Below are 19,036 nucleotides of genomic sequence, written 5' to 3'. Positions count from 1 at the left end.
GGGATGTCTCCAACTGCACTTATCAACATGTCCTGAGACTGGGAGAGCCCTGCAGTCATCAATTCCCAGTGCTTGATCTGCAGCTTCTTAGAAGTCCTTCAGTTGAGGTGCTGCCTGGCTTCAGAGGTATGTTTTCCATGTTGGCCATAGAGGCAGAGCTGTGCCTTAGCTATATTGGCAATGTAGAATCTCAGCCTACAGTATTAGGTTCCAAATATTGACTCCAGTTAGGATCAGCTGCCAATCTGTCTGTTTTTCCTTCTCTCCTTCACAGGTGTTGGAAAAAGCCAAATACCACCATAAGCAAGTTGAATATATAAGTAGACCAACTTGCTTATGAAAAAGAAGTAGTTAGAAGATCAGAGGAAGAATAACAGGACCCCAGTGAGTATCATGAGTGCAGCTTTGTAGTAAAATCCTACACTAGCAGTCTTTTCACTAGGCACTGAAAATTCCACAGCTTTTTGAGAAATCCCCTCCCAATTCGCTTTCACTTTCCTTCATTATGTACTTGGGAAAAGTGTACAAAGTGAAAAATTAAATTGCAAGTTATATCCCTATATGAACAATAGGGTGAAAGATTTGATAGTGTGGCTGCAGCGTATGTTTCTCTGGAAAATTAACACATTGTCCACATTCATCAATAACATGATGCACACATTTTTGTTGTTGTTGTTGCATGCTTTCAGGTCGTTTACAACTTATGGCAACCCTAAGCTGAACCTATCATGAGTTCTTTCTTGGCAAAATTTGTTCAGAGGAGGTTTACCATTGCCTTCCCCTGAGGCTGAGAGAGTATGACTCCCCCAAGGTCACCCAGTGGGTTTCATAGTTGAGCAGGAAATCGAACCCTGGTCTTCAGAGTCATAGTCCAGTGCTCAAACCACTACACCACACTGGCTCCTTGACAGAATGTGATTTGCCCAAGGACACCCAGTGAGTTTTCATGGCCAAACCAAGATTTGAACCCTGGTTTCCAGAATTGTAGTCCAATGCTCAAACCACTACACCCAGCATGGCATTGTGCTTTGAGTGTTGGACTATGACTGGAGACCAGGGTTCGATTTCCAGCTTGGCCATGAAACCCACTGGGTAATCTTGGGCAAGTCACATGCTCTCAGCCTCAAGAGAAGCCAATGGCAAGCCTCCTCTCAACAAATCTTGCCAAGAAAAACCCAGGAGAGATTTGTCTTGGGGTCATCATAAGTCAGAAATGACTTGAAAACACACAGCAACACAACATAAGGAAGGTCACAATATGCCTATTCTTTCTTCTTGTTGTGTAATTTCTGACTTGTGGTGACCATAAAGCAAGTCTATTGCAGGGTTTTCTTGGCAAGATTTCTTCAGAAAGGGGTTTGTCAGTGACTCCCTCTGAGGCTGAGAGAATGTGACTTGCTAGACTGACCATATGTACTTATGTACTGTTTTAAACGGTGTTGAAAGACCAAAATTTGCTGCATAAGATGCTGCACTTAAAAATATGTTCCCCCCCCCCCCAATTTGTTCAGTTTATATAAAAGAAAAGCTTTGCAACCCTCAAATAAGGGACATACTGTATAACAAGTGATGTCTACAAGTCTTATAAGGGGCAGACTCCCCAACCCTCAAATAAGGATCATACCTTATAACAAGGGACACCTGGCAACCCTCCCTCAGTCAAGAAAGGGTCTTGGGCCAGCTCTAAGACTTACCTAGCATCTGTTTCTGGGCAACATATTGTGTCACAATGGGTGAGATCAACATCAGCCTCAAAGCCTTTTTCCAGGAGTTTGGCTTCCCTATAGCCCTCCTCAGGGGGCACAAAGTCCAGAAGTGGACCACAAAACATTAAACTATTCACATGGTTTACCAGCTACAAAGATGAAAGGAAACAGTGGATGACATAGTGCCAGAATTGCAGAAATCACTGCCACTTTTTGCTATGGGGTCTAGTACAAGGCGTTTCTTTAGCAAGACTTTCTTTTTCTTTTAGATGTCAACTCTGATGGATTTTGCCAGCTGTTCAGACTGTATGGAGGGATTAAGACACAGATTCATGGTAAATTATTTGCCCTTTCTTCCCAAAGTCTTTTGACATATTAGTTCCTCATTGTAAAAGAAAGTAGTTCTCATTCTAATGTTTATAAATTAAGTTTAACCTTGTTTTAATTATCTTTAATTTCTATTATTGTTACTATTGGATATGTTCAGATTTCAAATTAGTTTCCTAGACATATAAGAGGGTTACCAAAAAAATACACAATAAGCCCTTAGTTCCAGGACCCCCCATGGATGCCAAAATTGGTGGATGCTCAAGTTCCATTAAATACAATGACATAGTAAAATGGTGTCCTTTATATAAAATGGCAAAATCAAGATTTGAATTTTGGAATTTACATATTTTTAACATTTTTGCAAGCCACGGATCATTGAATCCATGGGTAAGAATCTGTGGATACAAAAGACCAACTGTGAATAAATAAATATCTGTCCTTCTTCCAGACAGCTCTCAACAAGTTAAACCACCACCTCAATTTTATCTTTACAACTACCTTGTGATGTAGACTAGATCAAGGTCACCTTAGTAAATTTCAGTGAGAATCTGAATCGAAGTTTTCCCAGTTTAGGTCCAACATAACCAAGGGGCTGCAGGCTCTGCATCAAATCTCCTATGAAGAAAGGACAGTTTAAATATGTTTGACACCGCTTTAAGTGCCATGGATCAATGCTATGGGATTTGTAGATTTGTAAGATGTTTAGCCTTCTCTGTTAGACAGGCCTGGTGCCACAACAAATTACAAGGATTCCATGGATTCCATGTCACTGAGCTATGGCAGTTAAAGCAATGTCAAACTGCATTATTTCTGCAGTGCATATTCAGCCTTAGATTAAAATTCCAAACATTTTTGTGCAACTTCAGGACTGATTAGCAAGCCAGATTATGTTGTAAACTGGTTGGGTGGGAGAAGTTGATGTTTTGGGTCCATTCCACATGGAACGTGTGTGATACACCATTTTGAAGGATTATACATTTTACCAGTTTGGTTTCATTCAAATCGTAAGTGGAGTCATTCACATCAACCGGTGTAATGTTGGGTACATTTCCTACTTAGCTACATAACCAAAGCATACAGAGCTAGGTAGTGTCTCCCAGCCTGGCTATCCCCATGTACCAGGGGGCAGCTGCTGCAGGAAACATGGGTCTGTTCTCCTGAATACAATAAATAAAAAATATTGATCTTGAAGCAACTGACTCACATTACACGAAAAGAGATTCCACCCCAACATTAGGAAAAACTTCCTGATAGTAAAAGCTGTTTGATTTTATGACTCCCACCCCTTCCTATGATCTCCAGTATGACAGCCAGAAGCAGGGACCTTGTCACAAGTCCCCCTCACACTGGATATCGCTTATGGGAGGAAGGTTTACTCTACTTTATTTTGCTTGGTGGGAGTGAGAGACAGGAGAGACTATAAATCTCATAAATAAAAAGATAAATAGACTAGCGTGTTGTATGTTTCTGGTCAAGCATGTAACAGGTTGTCTTTACTATGTCTTTACCTCCACCAAAGCAGAATTGCACAGTGGAGTCTGGGACAAGATCATCGTCTGATACCAACCTTGAGGTAGGAATTGTCATTTTGCCAGAAGACTGGCTCCATTCTCTGTGGACAGGAGAAAGCAAATAGGGGTTTCCTCAAATTGCAGGCTCTTTTGGTAGCCTCAAAGTGATCCTTTCAATCTGCCAGTGTTTCCCTGTAATTCTGTGAAATGAGATTTGCAAGTCAGAAGCCAGCATTTCATTTCATTTCATTTATATGCCACCTTTCTCCGAAAGTGGAACCCAAGGGGGCTTCCAAAGAAGATCAGTTATTAATAATAATAATAATTAAAAACCTCCACATTACATGATATAAAACCATAAATAAAACACATGTCCTAGTCAGAGGTTCCACTGCTTATGTATTAAAAGCCTGCTGAAATAAAAAGGATTTTGTTGGCCAATGAAAAGAAAGCAGGGAGTGGGCCAGCCCAGCCCAGCCTCCTGGAGAAGGGAGTTCCAGAGGATGGGAGCAGCCACCAAGAAGGCTCTGTCTCATGTCCTCACCAGGCAAGACTGTGATGGTGGTGGGACCAAGAGAAAGCCTTCCCCTGATGATCTTAAAATTCTGGCAGGTTCATACGGTCTTTCGGATAGTCTGGACCAAGGCTGTATAGTGCTTTTTTTGTCATAACCAGCACTTTGAATTGTGCCCAGAAACAAACTGGTAGCCACGAAAGCTATTTTAACAAGGATGTCATATGCTCACTATTACTGGCCTCCAGTTACATGTACATAAGTCTCTTTTTGGATACAACACAAAGGGCTATGTTCCTGTCTTTGTCCTCTATTTAAAAACGCCCATTGCCTGGCAGCAGTCAAGTCCCAGGAGTCCCTACAACTGTCATTTACTAGGGATTGGAAGGAGAAATAAGGCAATTCAGACCATGAAGATCTGGTAGCTCTGGGCTCCTAGGGAAAAGAAAAGCAGGTGTACTCCATTTGAGTACATCCTCATTTCTCCCTCCAACCAAGCTGAGACCAGAGGTTTCTCTATGATTTAAATTGCCTGGCCCTCCTGTAGTGACAGCAGCAAGGTCTCTCCTACAGCTTGAAAGCTGTCAAGCAGCACCAGGGTGGAAAATTCCACATGCCAAGCTAAACAAACGTGTAGGATCTTTTACAGCATGTGCATCTGCACTAAAGAGTTACAGCAGTTTGATACCAGTTGATTCCTCTTAAGGCATCCTCTGATTTGTAGTTTAGTAAGGTACTCAGAATTCTCTGTTTAGATAGTTCCAGTGTTGTAGTTCAGAGGAGTGTACTCAGATTGTCTAGCAGAGAATGCAAATCTGTTTGAAGAAATTGTGGTGGTGCCAGTACATGTGTTACATTGCCTAAATGGAATGAATGAATAAATGAATATATGCAGATTTGAACAGATTTATCAGTTGATCAATTAACTATACAATTCAAATGATTGACTGATTTATAGCACATTCCAGTGGCATCACTAGGGTTGGCGTCATCTGGTGCGGTAACTCATGGTGTCCCCCCCACATTGACCTTGTCCCATACCACACCATACAGAACCCTGAATGCAATGGCAATAGTTGTGGCATAGACAGTTAGCAAAATTAAAAGTATACCTTTAAATGACAATATACTATGCACAGTCTAAATGTATTTACATGCACATAGTTTCATGTAGATAAAGTGAAAATTTGGTAAGATGTGATTAAATAAAATATTGAAAGATTATTTTAAAAAATAAATGTTAAAGTTTAGATTTTTTAAATTCAAAATTTTATTTACCCCCCCCCCCCCAGGCCTCTCCTTTTTTCTTCCACTGAACCTCACCCCACTCAGACCATCATCAGCATTTGAAAGGGATGCAGGTGAATGCCATAGCCCATTTCTGCCCAAAGACAGATGTTTGGGGAGCAGTGGTGTCATTCCCATTTAGAGTAGTACATGCTGTGGACTTCACTTCCTGCACTTCTTCAGTGATGCCCTTGGCATAATCCTATATATGTCAGTTGTGTAAGGCATCTTTCATCAGAAGACTTCCATGCTAATGCTGAGCATATATGTAGTTTCCCAACAATTTCCATACATTATTACAAGAACAGTTTAGCTAGGGGATGAAAGACTTGTAATGTGTAAGTGGATGACAGCTAGTTTTCTTAAATATTTCTTGTGAATATTTAAGATGTATCTATTTCTGAAACAGGGCATAACCCACATGCCTGCTGATAGCCTTCCAGAGAAAAAAGGTCATGTGGCTCATCAATTAGGTTTGTACATTATTATTATTATTATTATTATTATTATTTTAAGTTTGTTCTATAAACACTAGCAGACTTGTCAATTTCAGTATGTCAGACTTCTGGTTCTTCCACTTGCCAGGAAAACAGGCCGAACTATTATATGAGGGAAACAGAGTAAAATATATATCCTTGCCAAATATTGTAACGTTATAGGGTAAGGAAATATTGGCAAGACAGAAATAGTAAGTCTAGTCTTAAGGGAAAACCTTGGATAGTATTCTGTTAGTGAATTGTGATGGTACAAGTCATAGTCACTTTTATGGCTGTTCCATCTGTCAGAATCCCAGCTGCAGTGCTTCTGAGGTCCCCTCTTCTTGTTTCAGCTGAGCAGAATGGGACCTCCAGAGACATTCTATCCATCAGCCACAACCCATTGATTTTAATTCCTCTTTTATAGTAAAGCAATGGGATGTTGCTAGAATTCCACTGGTACTTCCCATCTCTGATGCTGCAGAGATGTTCTTTCCTCTTCCCTAAAGGCATGTGAAAGAGGAGTGTGAGAGACAGAAGTATTTTTAAAGGAAAGGGTTCTGTCCTAAGTAAGAAATCTCCATTGCAAAGGGATGTCTCTTTACATGAAGGACCACCTTCCCTTAGGCACATTTACAAGTTACAAACTAGAGACAGATTAGATCATTTCAGCCAAGACAGAATAATAATAGTAAGTCCCCAATGCGACTAGCTAATGCATTCTCCTATTTTATTCACAGATCAGATGGGAGTTGTAGTCCTTGATGTTCATGGGGGCAACTAGGCATCTGGACTCACCTCACTAGTTTCCCCAAGTGGGATAGCAGCCCTTGTCCCCAAGCGTCCCTTTGTTAGGGTTGCCGACCTCAAGGCTTATAATAAGCATCTTGCTGAGAAGGATCTTGAAGCTTCACGCTTCTTTTGCCACTTCTGTGACACTGAGCTCCATTAAAATGTAAACTCATCACATTATTTAAACCTTTGTTACCTGAGAAGGCTATTTGATGCTCAGATAATGGGATAAACCACATTATATTACACATACCTTCCCACTCACTTTGTAAGCAGCAAGGCCTTCCAATACAGCCATTTTTGTCTAGATAGAGAGCACGGTGATGAGCAGGAGATGTGTCCAGCTCTTCTCTTGTAGCTGGACATGTATAATAGTGTATGAATGTGCAGTAGCCTCTATGTATTACCTTTGTACACATTGCAGTCGCACAGTGTACAGTGATCATTGTCCTTGTAAACTGACCATTGATCCACATACATTGTGCTAGTTTGTTATTCGGTACAGGGATTGCATAGAATAGCTTTGGTGGCTGATATTGATGCTACACTGAAGTGATATAGGATCTCAGTCCATGTGTGTTGCTTCCTTTCAATTGCAAGCTTCTTAAAATTCTCAGCAAGGATTTTAAAAGGAAGGAGCCTAGCAGTGCAATCTAGGTACCTGACTCTCCACACCATCATGTTTGCTTGTGGCCCTCCAGGTTTTCTTGAACCTCCACTCCCACAATTCCTTACTATTAACTTATGCTTGCTGGGGGTGATGGGAGTTGCAGTCTAACAACTGCCTTAGTCACTTCAGGTGACATCCTGCATCAGACACACAGGAGTGATTTCAGGGTAATCAATTCCCACATCACACCCCCAAAATCCATCTTAAAATCCAGGCAGCTGTATCAAGAGGTGGGTTTGCTGGCAGTGGTGAGCAGGAAACTGAAGGATAATACATCCAGCCCTCTCCCAACACCAAGTAACAGTGTGACAAGCAGAAGCAGGGATTATGTCATAAGACCCTATCATACCATTGTTTGCTGGTAAGAAGGGACTGGACTAGTCATTCCTGTGCCAAAGAACTACATCCTTTGGTGCAGCTGCCTGCATTTTAAGTTGGATTTCAGGGGCATTTGCAATCATGGCAGTAGCACCATGATTATAAATATGAATACCAAACCATTATGAGGCCATCAGTCTAGCTCTTGTAACAGTTTCACAGGATGTCAGCCTTCCAGTGCTACAAGTTTTGGATTTACAGGCAAAAAGGGACCAACAGGGGTTTTCTCAAGGCCAAGTCAAGACATGTGTGAGGTGGAGAAAATAAGATACTGCCTCCTGCCACTTTATGTACAACACTGACAGTGGTAGAGCATATGCCACCACGCTCAAAGGTTATGTTAAGGAGTGGAAGTACAATAATAACCTAGAACACTTTGTGAAACTCTGGAATTTAGATACTGAATTTAAAAAATGCTTGCGGTGGAGTGGGGGTGGGAAGCAAAGAAGCCTGCTACAAAGGGCAGGACTCTGCCTGCTCCTCTCCTTTTCCTCCTTCTGAGTTAACTGAGTGCAAACTACTTTTGCACTTTGAGCTCAGTTTGCAGCAATTGATGTAAACTGAAGAAAAAGGAGGAAAGTGGGAGAACAGAGAAAACAGGACATTTTAAAAGCAGCTGAGAATGTGGGATGAAACCACTTTAAGTGCTGTGGCTGCATCCTACGGAAACCTATGGAATTTGTAGCTTTACAAGGTCTTTAGCCTTCTCTGCCAAAGAGTGCTGGTACCTCATTGTTGTTTATCAACTACCTTCAACTTAAGTCATTTCTGACTTATGGTGAACCTAAGGTGAACCTATCACTGGGTTTTCCTGGCAAGATTTGTTCAGAGGCCTTCCCCTGAGGCTGGGATTATGTGACTTGCCCAAGATCACCCAGTGGGTTTTGTGGCTGATCAGGGAATTGAACCCTAGTCTCCAGAGTCATAGTGCAACAGTCAAACACTGTGCGACACTGGTTGGTGCCTCACAAAACTACAGATCCTAGGATTCTGTAGTATGGAGCCATGGCAGTTAAAGTGGTGTCAAATTGCATTATTTCTATAGTGTAGATGTACCCTGTGTCTGGAAAAATACAGAGGCTGAAGATATTGAAAGTTTGTTATAGGAAACAAATGAGTGATGAAAGCGTGATAGTTCTAGAGAAAAGAATTAGTATGTACGTACCCTCTAAATGGGCAACTGTGGCAGCTGCATTAGCCTACCAGAAGACCTTGAAGGGTTGCACCTCTCACTGTACCCCTAGGAAAAAATGTTTTGCCCCCTAACCCCCTCTGGGGCCATGGTGGCATTTCCCCCACTTTTTGGGCCTCAGGGTCATTATCTGCCCAAGAGAGGCCTTTAAAAAAAAGCAACAAGAAATGGGATTTGTGTAGCCCTCTATTTGATTTGATTTGCAGCTCCCAACAGTCTTCACCACTGGGAAGGGCTCCTGGGAGTTGCATCCAGACAATATCTGAAGGGCTGTGCAATTCCCGAGCCAAGTCTAATAAGAACACTGCTAACCATCAAACATTTAAATTGTTAAGTAAGTTTGAGCATCAGCTTCCATCTTGCATTTGTGGCACAAACGCCTAAAGAAAAAAAGGGGTAACCTCCTCTCTTTATACAGCCATAACAATATGCTGAACGAGCATTTCCCCCTCTGGTACATGGCAGATGAACAGCACAATGAACGGAAATGCGTCCGGGGAGCCTTTGGCATCATCGCCACAACAGGATCCAGGAAGCTATGGAGGAGAATGGCATCTTCTCATCACAAGGTGCCCATGGGTGCTCTCTTGTTTGGTGAGAGGGAAGAAGGGGTTACAAAGCCTGGTTGTATATATAGCAACGCACTGAAAAGATAGGAGGTGCACACAATGTTAGCTCTGCTCTGCGCTCACGTATTTTCCATCTCCAGCAACTTCTCACACCACCAGCAAGATTGTTTCAAAGCAGCTGATGAACAAACAGTACCATCCAGACAGTAAGGCTGTGGGACTAATATGAGTCTGACAACCAAATCCTTGCCATTTATCATTTGTGTTAGACAGACAATAAAGTCTGCTCCATTTGAATTTGTCACTGCCTTCCTCTGTATAACCTGCCAACCATTGCTGTTGTTAATTGCTGTAAAATTGCCTTTGACATATGGCAAGTCTTTGAATTAGAGATGTCCAAGTCACCATGTTTGTAATAACCCTGCCCAGTTCTTGCAGAGTCAGCACTGTGGCTTCCTTGCTTGATTCTATCAATCTGTAATGCAGCTTTCCTGTTTTCCTACTGCTTTCCACCTTACCAAGCATTGTGTGTGTGCTGTGTGCCTTCAAGTCATTTCCAACTTATTGCAACCCTAAGGTTTTCATTGGGGTTTTTTTGGCAAGATTTGTTCAGTGGAGGTTTGCCATTGTCTTTCCCATCTGGCTGAAAGAGTGTGACTTGCCTACGATCACCCAGTGGGCTTCATGGCCAAACTGGGATCGAACCCTGGTCTCCAGAGTCATAGTCTAACATTCAATCCACTGCAGCATGCTGGTGACTTTAACTCACATAATATGGGGGTCTGATAATTTAGTGGCTGAGATCTTACATCAACGAGAGGGAATATGACTTCATGGACCTATGCAGCAGTTGCACTTAATGCCACTTCATTAGTGAATTGAATGTAGTGAAACAGAATGTGCCTCCAGATGTACATGCGCACCTGCATGAACACCACACAGTATGTATCCATATACAAGATGGATGTCCATCCATGTGCTGTGCACGAATATATGCAATAGCACTATTTGCACCATTCCACAATCTTGAAATGAATACAGATATTCTACACTGGACAAAAATGTCTAACTGCTTTGTTAGGGGAATTTACATACACCAAAAGGATTGTGGCCAGTGCCTTTTTGGGGGTCAAAAAGAAAGGAAAAAACTGAATTTAATGTGCAGTCAGATTAGTAATCCACAACGAGGAAGTACTGAGATAAACCCATGCATGTCTTGTTTCTCTTCCTAGCCTAAGTAAACTGTTGAGCCTTAAAGGTTGCACAGTTGAAGAAGATATAAAATATACAGGGCTAAATTAAAAACAAAAATCAAGTTAGTTGCATTATAGCTAGCCACAATGTGGGAGCAGCAAACTCCAACCATTCCTCCAGAATTCCAAGTGCTTAGGAAAATATAGACCGCTTAAATACCCAAATGACACCAGATCCCCATTTGATCTTGGAAACTAAGCAGAATCAGCTCTAGTTAGTACCTGGATAGAAGACTGCCAGCAAATACCAGGTGCTGCATGTTAAATTTCAGAGGAATTTCAGAGGAAGGAATTGACAAAACTACCTTTGAGTATTTCTTGACTTAAAAAACCTTATTAAATGTGTGAGGTTGCCATAAGTTGACAGACAATTTGAAGGTGCGCGCACACACGCACATGCTCACACACCACACACACACAGAGAATGGCATATTAGACTTTGGGGTATATGTAGAATTCCTTGCAGAAAAGATTATCTGCATAAATATTTCATTTGCAAGTTGGTGCTGAAGAGCAATTCACAACAATGCTGTCAATTGGTTGCACCACCAGTCCAGAAGCAGGAATTATATTTTTGTTGAAACCTTCCAAATGACTTCTCTGCCTCTCTTTTCTGCCTTTTTTCACAACATTTTTTAAAAAATTTCTCCCTGCATGCAGTTATTTTCTTTTCTTTTCCCCTATAATATATCTGTTCTTAATCCACATTGCCTAATAAACACACACGCATGCAGATATGTGTGTTTGTGTATGTGTTTGAGTCGCCTACTGACTTATGGTGACCCCATCAATTTCATAGAGTTTTCTTAGGCAAAGAATATTCAGAGGTTGTATTGCTAGTTCCTACCTCTGAAATATAACCTGGTGTTTGTTGGCAGTCTCCCATCCAAGTACTAACCAGGGCTAACCCTGTATAGCTTCCAAGATGAGATGAAATCTAGTTTAGAGTATTTAGGCTGCACTCTAATAATATCTCCCCATCTTATTTTTCTCTGAGTTATGGCTTCTGAAGGAAAGAAAGAGTCAGGAAAGGCAAATTTAAAAAGGCAAATACCGTAATATCACATCTACTCACTTCTAAACAGCAGTTGGGAGCCAACAAAGAGCCTCCAATGCAGCAGACTGAGATGAATGCATGTGAGAAATGTCTCAGGTGCTTATCATACTAGTCAATTGTTTCAGGTTGTTCCCTTTGAAAACAATTTATCTTGTACTCAGAAAGGTAGTGGAATAATGCATTCTTTTGCACCATAGTTGCATTTGTTGCTTCAGTGGTGTTAGTGTCTGTGTTTCTTCATATGTGAAATTTGACAATGTCATTTGTATCATCCTGTTTGTTCTGCTTCCTACTCCATCATTGGTTTTTTTTGTAAGCCGCCCTGATCGTTTGGAAGGGCGGGGTATAAATAAAAATTTTATTATTATTATATTATTATTTTTCCAAGATAAGCCATCATTGCAAAAATAGCACAATTGTGCAATTGCATAATAACAATATTGTATAACCATTCCCATTCCCATGCTAGATCAGGAAGATGAACACACCCCATGCCACTTGGACGATTTTTTCTATGCTTTTTCCTGTGAACCAACACTTGCCCGGTTTCTGCTTTCATATATTGCCCTTTCAAATTGTGTGTATTTACTCTTTAATGTTATCTTTAACCATATGGTTTCTCTGGGCATCAATCCTTAATAGGATTACATGGGAATTGGGAAATGAGCTGTTGCACCACTCTCCTCATTGTAAAAAATAAAGAAAAAATGTAAAAAACATGCTCTAAAATGGAGCCCCAAATGTACAGCGGATCTCTTGGGAATCTGGGTGTCCTCTTTGCCCAACCGTTGGAAGTGGAAATATTCTGGGGTTTCCCTGCTGGAGACATCAAGGGAAAGCCCAAAGGAGAAGCCATTAAGCAACACCCACATATATGCCCAATACTGCAACAAAGTGGATTGAGGTATTTGTACTCAGATTGGTTATTGAACCATAGTGGGATGGGAGGGGATTAATGGATTATTTCAAGTGGGAAAAGAATTGATTTACAAATGACCCATCAGGAATACAGGATTGGAGAAGACCCAACATTGTGTATTAGTCACCAGGTAAGGAATCACACACTATAATTGAAGTATAAGTGTATTGTGATAAGCTTCTAGTCTCTTGCAATGCATCTATGGCCAGTGACTTGATTTATTCCTGAAGCAAGAATTTGAGATCCATGGAGGTGGGTGAAGATAACAACTCTCTTGGTGTTGATGTTCATTCACTTGGAGAAGGCAGGTGAACAGCGGCAAACCAGAATTAGAGGAGCAGAATTTGAAAGCTCCAGATATTGGTAATGGTCCTTTTTCCTGGGACACAACAAGCCTCAACAGTTTTCCAAAGATGGTGGCATGAAACAAAACATTGACTAGAATCCAGTAAGGGACTTAAGTTTTTGTAACTGGAGTAATGTTACAAAGACCTTTGTAACTGAAGTAATGTTATGAACTGGAGTAATATGAGAAATAAAATCAAGCAGTTTTACAATATCCATATTCAGCAAGGGGCTGCAGACAGTGACACTACAGTTGGCCCTCCATAGCCATGAATTCTTTATCCACAGATTTAACCATTCATTTGAAAATATTAAAAAAAAATCCAAAAGGTAAAGCTTGATTTTGCCATTTTATATAAGGGACACCATTTTACAATGCCATTACATATAATGGGACTTGGACATCCATGGATTTTGGTATCCATGGAGGGATCCTGGAACCAAACTCAGTGGATACCAAGGGCCTACTGTACTATGCAGGGGAGCCTGCAAAGTGACAGTTGCTTATTGGAACTGTTGTACATCAGGATTTGATGTGTACCAGAACTGATGTGTACCAAGACCGATGCACAATGAGGACAATGCACATCAGAACCAATGGAAATGGGACGATGTCGAACAGGACTGATACACAGAGGGATGATGATGATGATGATGATGATGATGATGATGATGATGATGATAATAATAATTTATATTTCCCGCCTCTCCCAGTGGATCGAGACGGGATTACATCTGATAAAATAAATACAAAGATGCAATCAATAAAATACTGACATTATTAATAAAATTGCATGACAGTCATAGCAAACATGGCAGTCATAAAGGAGTGGAATCATTTATTTAATAAGGCTCCTATACAAGGTCATGTGTATAAGCCCGCTGGAAAAGATCTGTCTTAAGTACCTTCTTAAAAGCATCGTCAGTGCGCTGGGATATATTTTCTGAGTTTTCTAGAAGAGTTTGATAGTGCCTTTGCTATGGAGCTAAGTGTACATAAAGTCATGCAAAGTAGATTGCAAGAGACTGGACCCTGATCTGACTGGACATAGGCATTTTATGTCCTTATAGAAATTAAACTGGACCATGTAGTGTAAGTGATGGGTGCACTATTATCATAGTAATACTAGGTAGGAGCGTGGGAAAAGACCTACTGTGATGGCTAGATCAGGTGAAGGCGGTCAATTCAGCTTTGGATCAGGTCACAAAGAGAATGTTTCCACCTCCTCTGACCAAAAAGTGAGGCTGCAAAAAACATGCGTGAGTGGGGTTTCTGGTTGTGATTGTCGCACCCACACTCACTGGTGGGAGGAAGGTAGAAATGCCATCTTCCTTGCATCCCAATCAGAAGCTAGAGACTTTCTTCACCAAGTACAGCTGCTGGCTCTTCAGATGGGCTAGGATGTTGTTTAAGGAATTTTACAGTAAGGTGTTATAGTAACTAACAACTACATGTTGTTGTTGTTGTTGTCTGCTTTTAAGTCATTTCCATCTTATGGTGGCCCTAAGGCAACCCTAGCATGGGGTTTTCTTGGCAAAATTTGTTCAGAGGGGCTTTGCTTTTGTTTTCCTTTGAGGCTGAGAGAAAGTGATTTGTCCATGATCACCCACTGGGTTTCTATGGCCAAGTGGGTATTTGAACCCTGGTCTCCAGAGTTGTAGCCCAGCAATCACAACACTACATCACATTGACTACATCCTTACAGAATGTAGACCAGCTACAGATCTGTAACTCTTGGTGCGTTATCACATTACAAAAGAAAGACAAGAGGCAGCAAGAGAAAAGTGGCTTTTACCTTACCTTCCTGAATGAGATTGTAGTACTTCTGTTCCCCTTCCAGAGGGAAAATTAATCTAAACCAGCTGAGTATAATACAGCAAGGCAAAATCATGAAACAATACTGATCTGTTCCTTCCACTTGTAGTTGCATGCTATAAAACACAAATCTAACTAGAATAGTGCTATCAGGTGAGTTGGGTTTAGATATGTGTAGATTTATCATTAAACAGTGAATTCAGTCAGCCTATGCTAGTTGGGAAGAGCACTTAAATTTAGGCCTATGGAAATGGTATTTTTCTTATTTGAATTTCCAATGATTTGAATGTTTTAGAAATGTGATGCCTTCAATATGTACATTTTTAATGTTCTTTTGTTGTGGTAGCTTTCAGATTCTGGTGGTAGATTTTGGGAAGAGCTGTCAGTTCATCCTGACCTCGGTATGAATTCTCCCAGTGACAGACGGCTTCAAAAAGCTCCTTCTTCTGTCATACACCTGAGGGAAGAGTTGGAAAAGGGGGAGCCAAAATCCTTTGAAGGACTGGAAACATGGAGCTCTACATCAAAAGGAACACATTATGATATTGACATGGAACTAACCAATGATGTCCAGATGGCAAATGAAAGCCTCCATACAGGGACTGTGATCAATGTGCCTCAAAGACTTTCAAGGACCTCAGAGCTCCCTAAAGGCTTGGGTTTTTTTTCAGATGATCTGGCCTGGTTGCCTGACAACTCCTTGCTAATGGATGTGGAGACTTCCGAATCAGATTGGACACCAAGCACACTGGGGGCCCTCTTGCCACAGCCCCTGCTAGCAGAGCCTGGTGGCGACATCGTCATGAACGAGGAAAGGAAGCTCAAGAAGTCAAAGGAGATGTCCATTCTAGAGCGGGTTGGGGAAACTTTACGGCAAAAGAAACTACGTGCAACCCAGGCATGAGGTAGATTAAAATGGACTCTTTGCTAACATTTAGTGAAATAACCCATGCTTGGAAATGACACTTTTATTTGGACAACAACCCCACACAATCCCAGTGGCTCGTTGTAGAAATCTGTTGGGTTGTTGCCTCCAAAAACAACTTTTCCAGGCTCTGAAAATAAGGTGTTGAATCATGAAGGGCAGGGCAAACGGGACAAGCAGAAGTTGATGATAAAATCAAACTGGAGGACCTATAAATGCCTAGAGAAGTGTTGTCTCTAGGAATCTTTCAGTCTTCCAGTGTAAACCTATGGCCAATGTCTGACAGAGTCACACTGGAGGACCTAGAGATAGAAAACATATTATTCAAATCCATGAATAATCAAATACGCAAAAGTCAAAGTGGCAAATATGGAGAGCTGACTGTAGTGAACACACTCTGGAATTTCACCTCTCCGTTCGAAGTACCAACTAGGCCTGACCATGTGTAGCTTACAATATTGAATAGGATCTTCAGCCTTCAGGGTACTCTATCATTCAGTTTTCTTAGCAAGTGTACCATGTTTCTTGGGTGATTTATGTTAAATATTATGGGTGAGTGTGAGAGAGGGGACAGGAATCTCTCTCCATGTTATGCAAGGAAGATTCTTATCATATTCCTGCCTAGCTGTTCCCTCCCTCCTCAACTAAAAATCCATAAATATGCAAGCCTTTCCTGTTCTAATGTCTTAATATGGAACTATAACCCAGTAGTGGGGCACATGCTTTGCATGCAGGAACTTCCCAGGATTGGTCCCTATATATCCAGGAATGTCTTGGAAAGATTTCAGAGAGCTGTTGATAGACAGTGCAGACCAACTCTTCCCATCCTGGTTCTCCTAAGATCTACTGCACTATAATTCCTATCAGCTCCAAGATAGTTGGAAGTCATAGGAGCTGTAGTGCAACACATCTGAAAGATACCAGATTAGTATAGCATTGTAACTTTCCAGATGTTCTTAGACTGCAACTCCCATCAACACTCACTATGGTCTATACTGGCTAAGGATGATGGGAGCTGCAGTTCTATAAGATCTGGAGGACTACACTTTGCCTACCTCTTCTGTTGACTACACTCAGTCAAACAGAGCAACAGTTAGTTCTGCTTTATCCTGATCTAACAGAAAGTACCAACATTTGACATATTCTTCAGGCTTTAATTTTGTAGAGATGCTTGGCTGGATGTGCTCATTATACTGTTTTCCATTTTTGCAGTGATGCTGAAATGAATCACCAGGCTCCTTTGGGTCCTTTTCTACTGTCTGAGAATGCTTGACTCTGCTCAGCACAATTGGATTTTCACAGCTTCACAAATAGACACGTTTTAAAATAGCTCCAGTAAAATAAAGCATTAGTTGGGGAAGAAGAAACCTGTTGGTTGAGTTTTAACTCTTTCCACAATAAATCGATCTCTTGCAGCCTCAATGTTACTTTGGCACCATTTCTGTTGCTGTGTGCCTTCAAGTCACTTCCAACTTATGGTGACTGTAAGGCAAACCTATCACAGGGTTTTCTGGGACTAACTGTCTGTGACGCGCCTAAGACCAAGTAGGGAATGAAACCCTGATCTCCAGAGTTGTAGCCTAATGCTTAAACCACTACACCATGTTGGCACAATAAAGGTATACAAATTAGGGCTGAATGTACGTTTCAACCATTTATTTTTATTTGCTGTTGTAGTTGTGTGCTATCAAGTCAGTGTTGTCTTAATGGTGATCTTGTGAATGAGAAACCTCCATCAATCTCAGTTATCAACAGCTCTGCTCAGGTCTTGCAAACTCTGGGCTGTGGCTTCCTTGACTGAACCAATCCATCTGAAATGTGGCCTTCCTCTTTTCCTGCAGCCTTTGACTTCTCTGAGCATCGTTGCCTTTTCCAGTTACTCCGTTGTCTAGCAATAGCTGGCATCTTGTTTGTGGCTTATGATGGTATGACAGGCATATACTATCCCAACCCACTTTTACTGTCATTATGTAACCACTATACAACAACCAAAAACCCCTACCAAACCTCTCCTTGTAAATAGCTCTGTTAACAAGTATGTCTTCAGAGCACAAGAGTAAATTCATACATGTTCTGAGTTCACATGCCTATAAGGGATCTTGTGACTTTCTCGTGTGTGTGTGTGGGGGGGCGGCTACACTGTAGCCCAATGGTCATATTGCACAACATTGCCAAGATGCACATGTGTATGTCCTGAAATTGAACCTCTTTGACTCTCTGGAATGCCAGGGTTAGGTGAAAAGGCCTCTCTTGGTCAAACCTGGTAGCCAGCACCTCTCCTGAATGCCATTATCTGCTGTCATCAATTTTGCTAAGATTAAAAATATTGAATATCCACACAGACCAGGGACATCACTGGAATGGAACATCACGGGGATACGAACCACACCAGGTAACACTCTAAGCAGAGATGACAACACTACTTCCCAAACATCTGACCTTTGGCAAAAATGGGCACTGGTAATTCATAGAATCATAGAGTTGGAAGAGACTGCAAGGGCCATCCAGTCCAACCCCCTGCCATGCAGGAAATCACAATCAAAGAATCCCCGACAGATGGCCATCCAGCCTCTGCTTGAAGACCTCCAAGGAAGGAGACTCCACTACACTCTGAGGAAGCGTGTTCCACTGTTGAACAACCCTTACTGTCAGGAAGTTCCTCCTAATGTTGAGGTGGAATCTCTTTTCCTGTAGCTTGCATCCATTGTTCCGGGTCCTAGTCTCTGGAGCAGCAGAAAACAAGTTTGCTCCCTCCTCAATATGACATCCCTTTAAATATTTGAACAGGGCTATCATATCACCTCTTAACCTTCTCTTCTCCAGGCTAAACATCCCCAGCTCCCTGAGTCGTTCCTCATAGGGCAAGGTTTCCAGACGTTTCACCATTACCTGTGTTACTTTAAAACATTGGAGCTCAATGGACAAGATGATGTGAAACTCTGATGTCATGCTTAGGTTTTCCTGCCTGAGATGCTTTAAAAAGAAATCCAGATGGAATCATAATTATTCTAGGGAGTGATGCCTACTTGAACCAAGCTTTGGTCCGCTAGTACTGAAATCCCTGCCTAAACTAAGCTGCATTCCTTCAAGCTGAAATCACCATTCTATGTACTATTGAATTCCAAGAGGAAATAATATATCTAGCTTATATGCATGGTTGTGAAAGCTGGATTTAAAGATTTAAAGGGGGTTAAAAATAAACCAATTTTAAATGTGGTGTTGGAGGAGAGTTTGATGGATGCCATGGATTGCCAAAAATACAAATAAATGGGTCTAAGAGCAAAATAAGCCAAAAT

General features: G+C 41.3%; 1 protein-coding gene across 1 annotated transcript; it reads left to right on the top strand.

Moving 5' to 3' along the window:
- The first annotated feature begins 372 nt into the window (after positions 1–372).
- Positions 373–17,167, top strand: LOC149315130 (uncharacterized). Its single transcript, XM_089523616.1, has 7 exons — positions 373–384; positions 1,976–2,041; positions 3,556–3,609; positions 5,758–5,821; positions 9,322–9,425; positions 15,162–15,720; positions 16,953–17,167. Exons 2-6 carry the CDS (start codon positions 1,976–1,978, stop codon positions 15,717–15,719), a joined length of 846 nt encoding a protein of 281 aa, XP_089379742.1. The 5' UTR covers positions 373–384; the 3' UTR covers position 15,720; positions 16,953–17,167.
- The last annotated feature ends 1,869 nt before the right edge of the window (positions 17,168–19,036 follow it).

This window comes from Sceloporus occidentalis, unplaced genomic scaffold, assembly GCF_023333645.1.
Source record: "Sceloporus occidentalis isolate IW3139 unplaced genomic scaffold, rSceOcc1.0.p SCAF_4, whole genome shotgun sequence".
Lineage (NCBI taxonomy): Eukaryota > Metazoa > Chordata > Lepidosauria > Squamata > Phrynosomatidae > Sceloporus > Sceloporus occidentalis.
The sequence above is the reverse complement of the archived record's forward strand: the minus strand, read 5'-3'. Positions and strand labels throughout refer to the sequence as shown.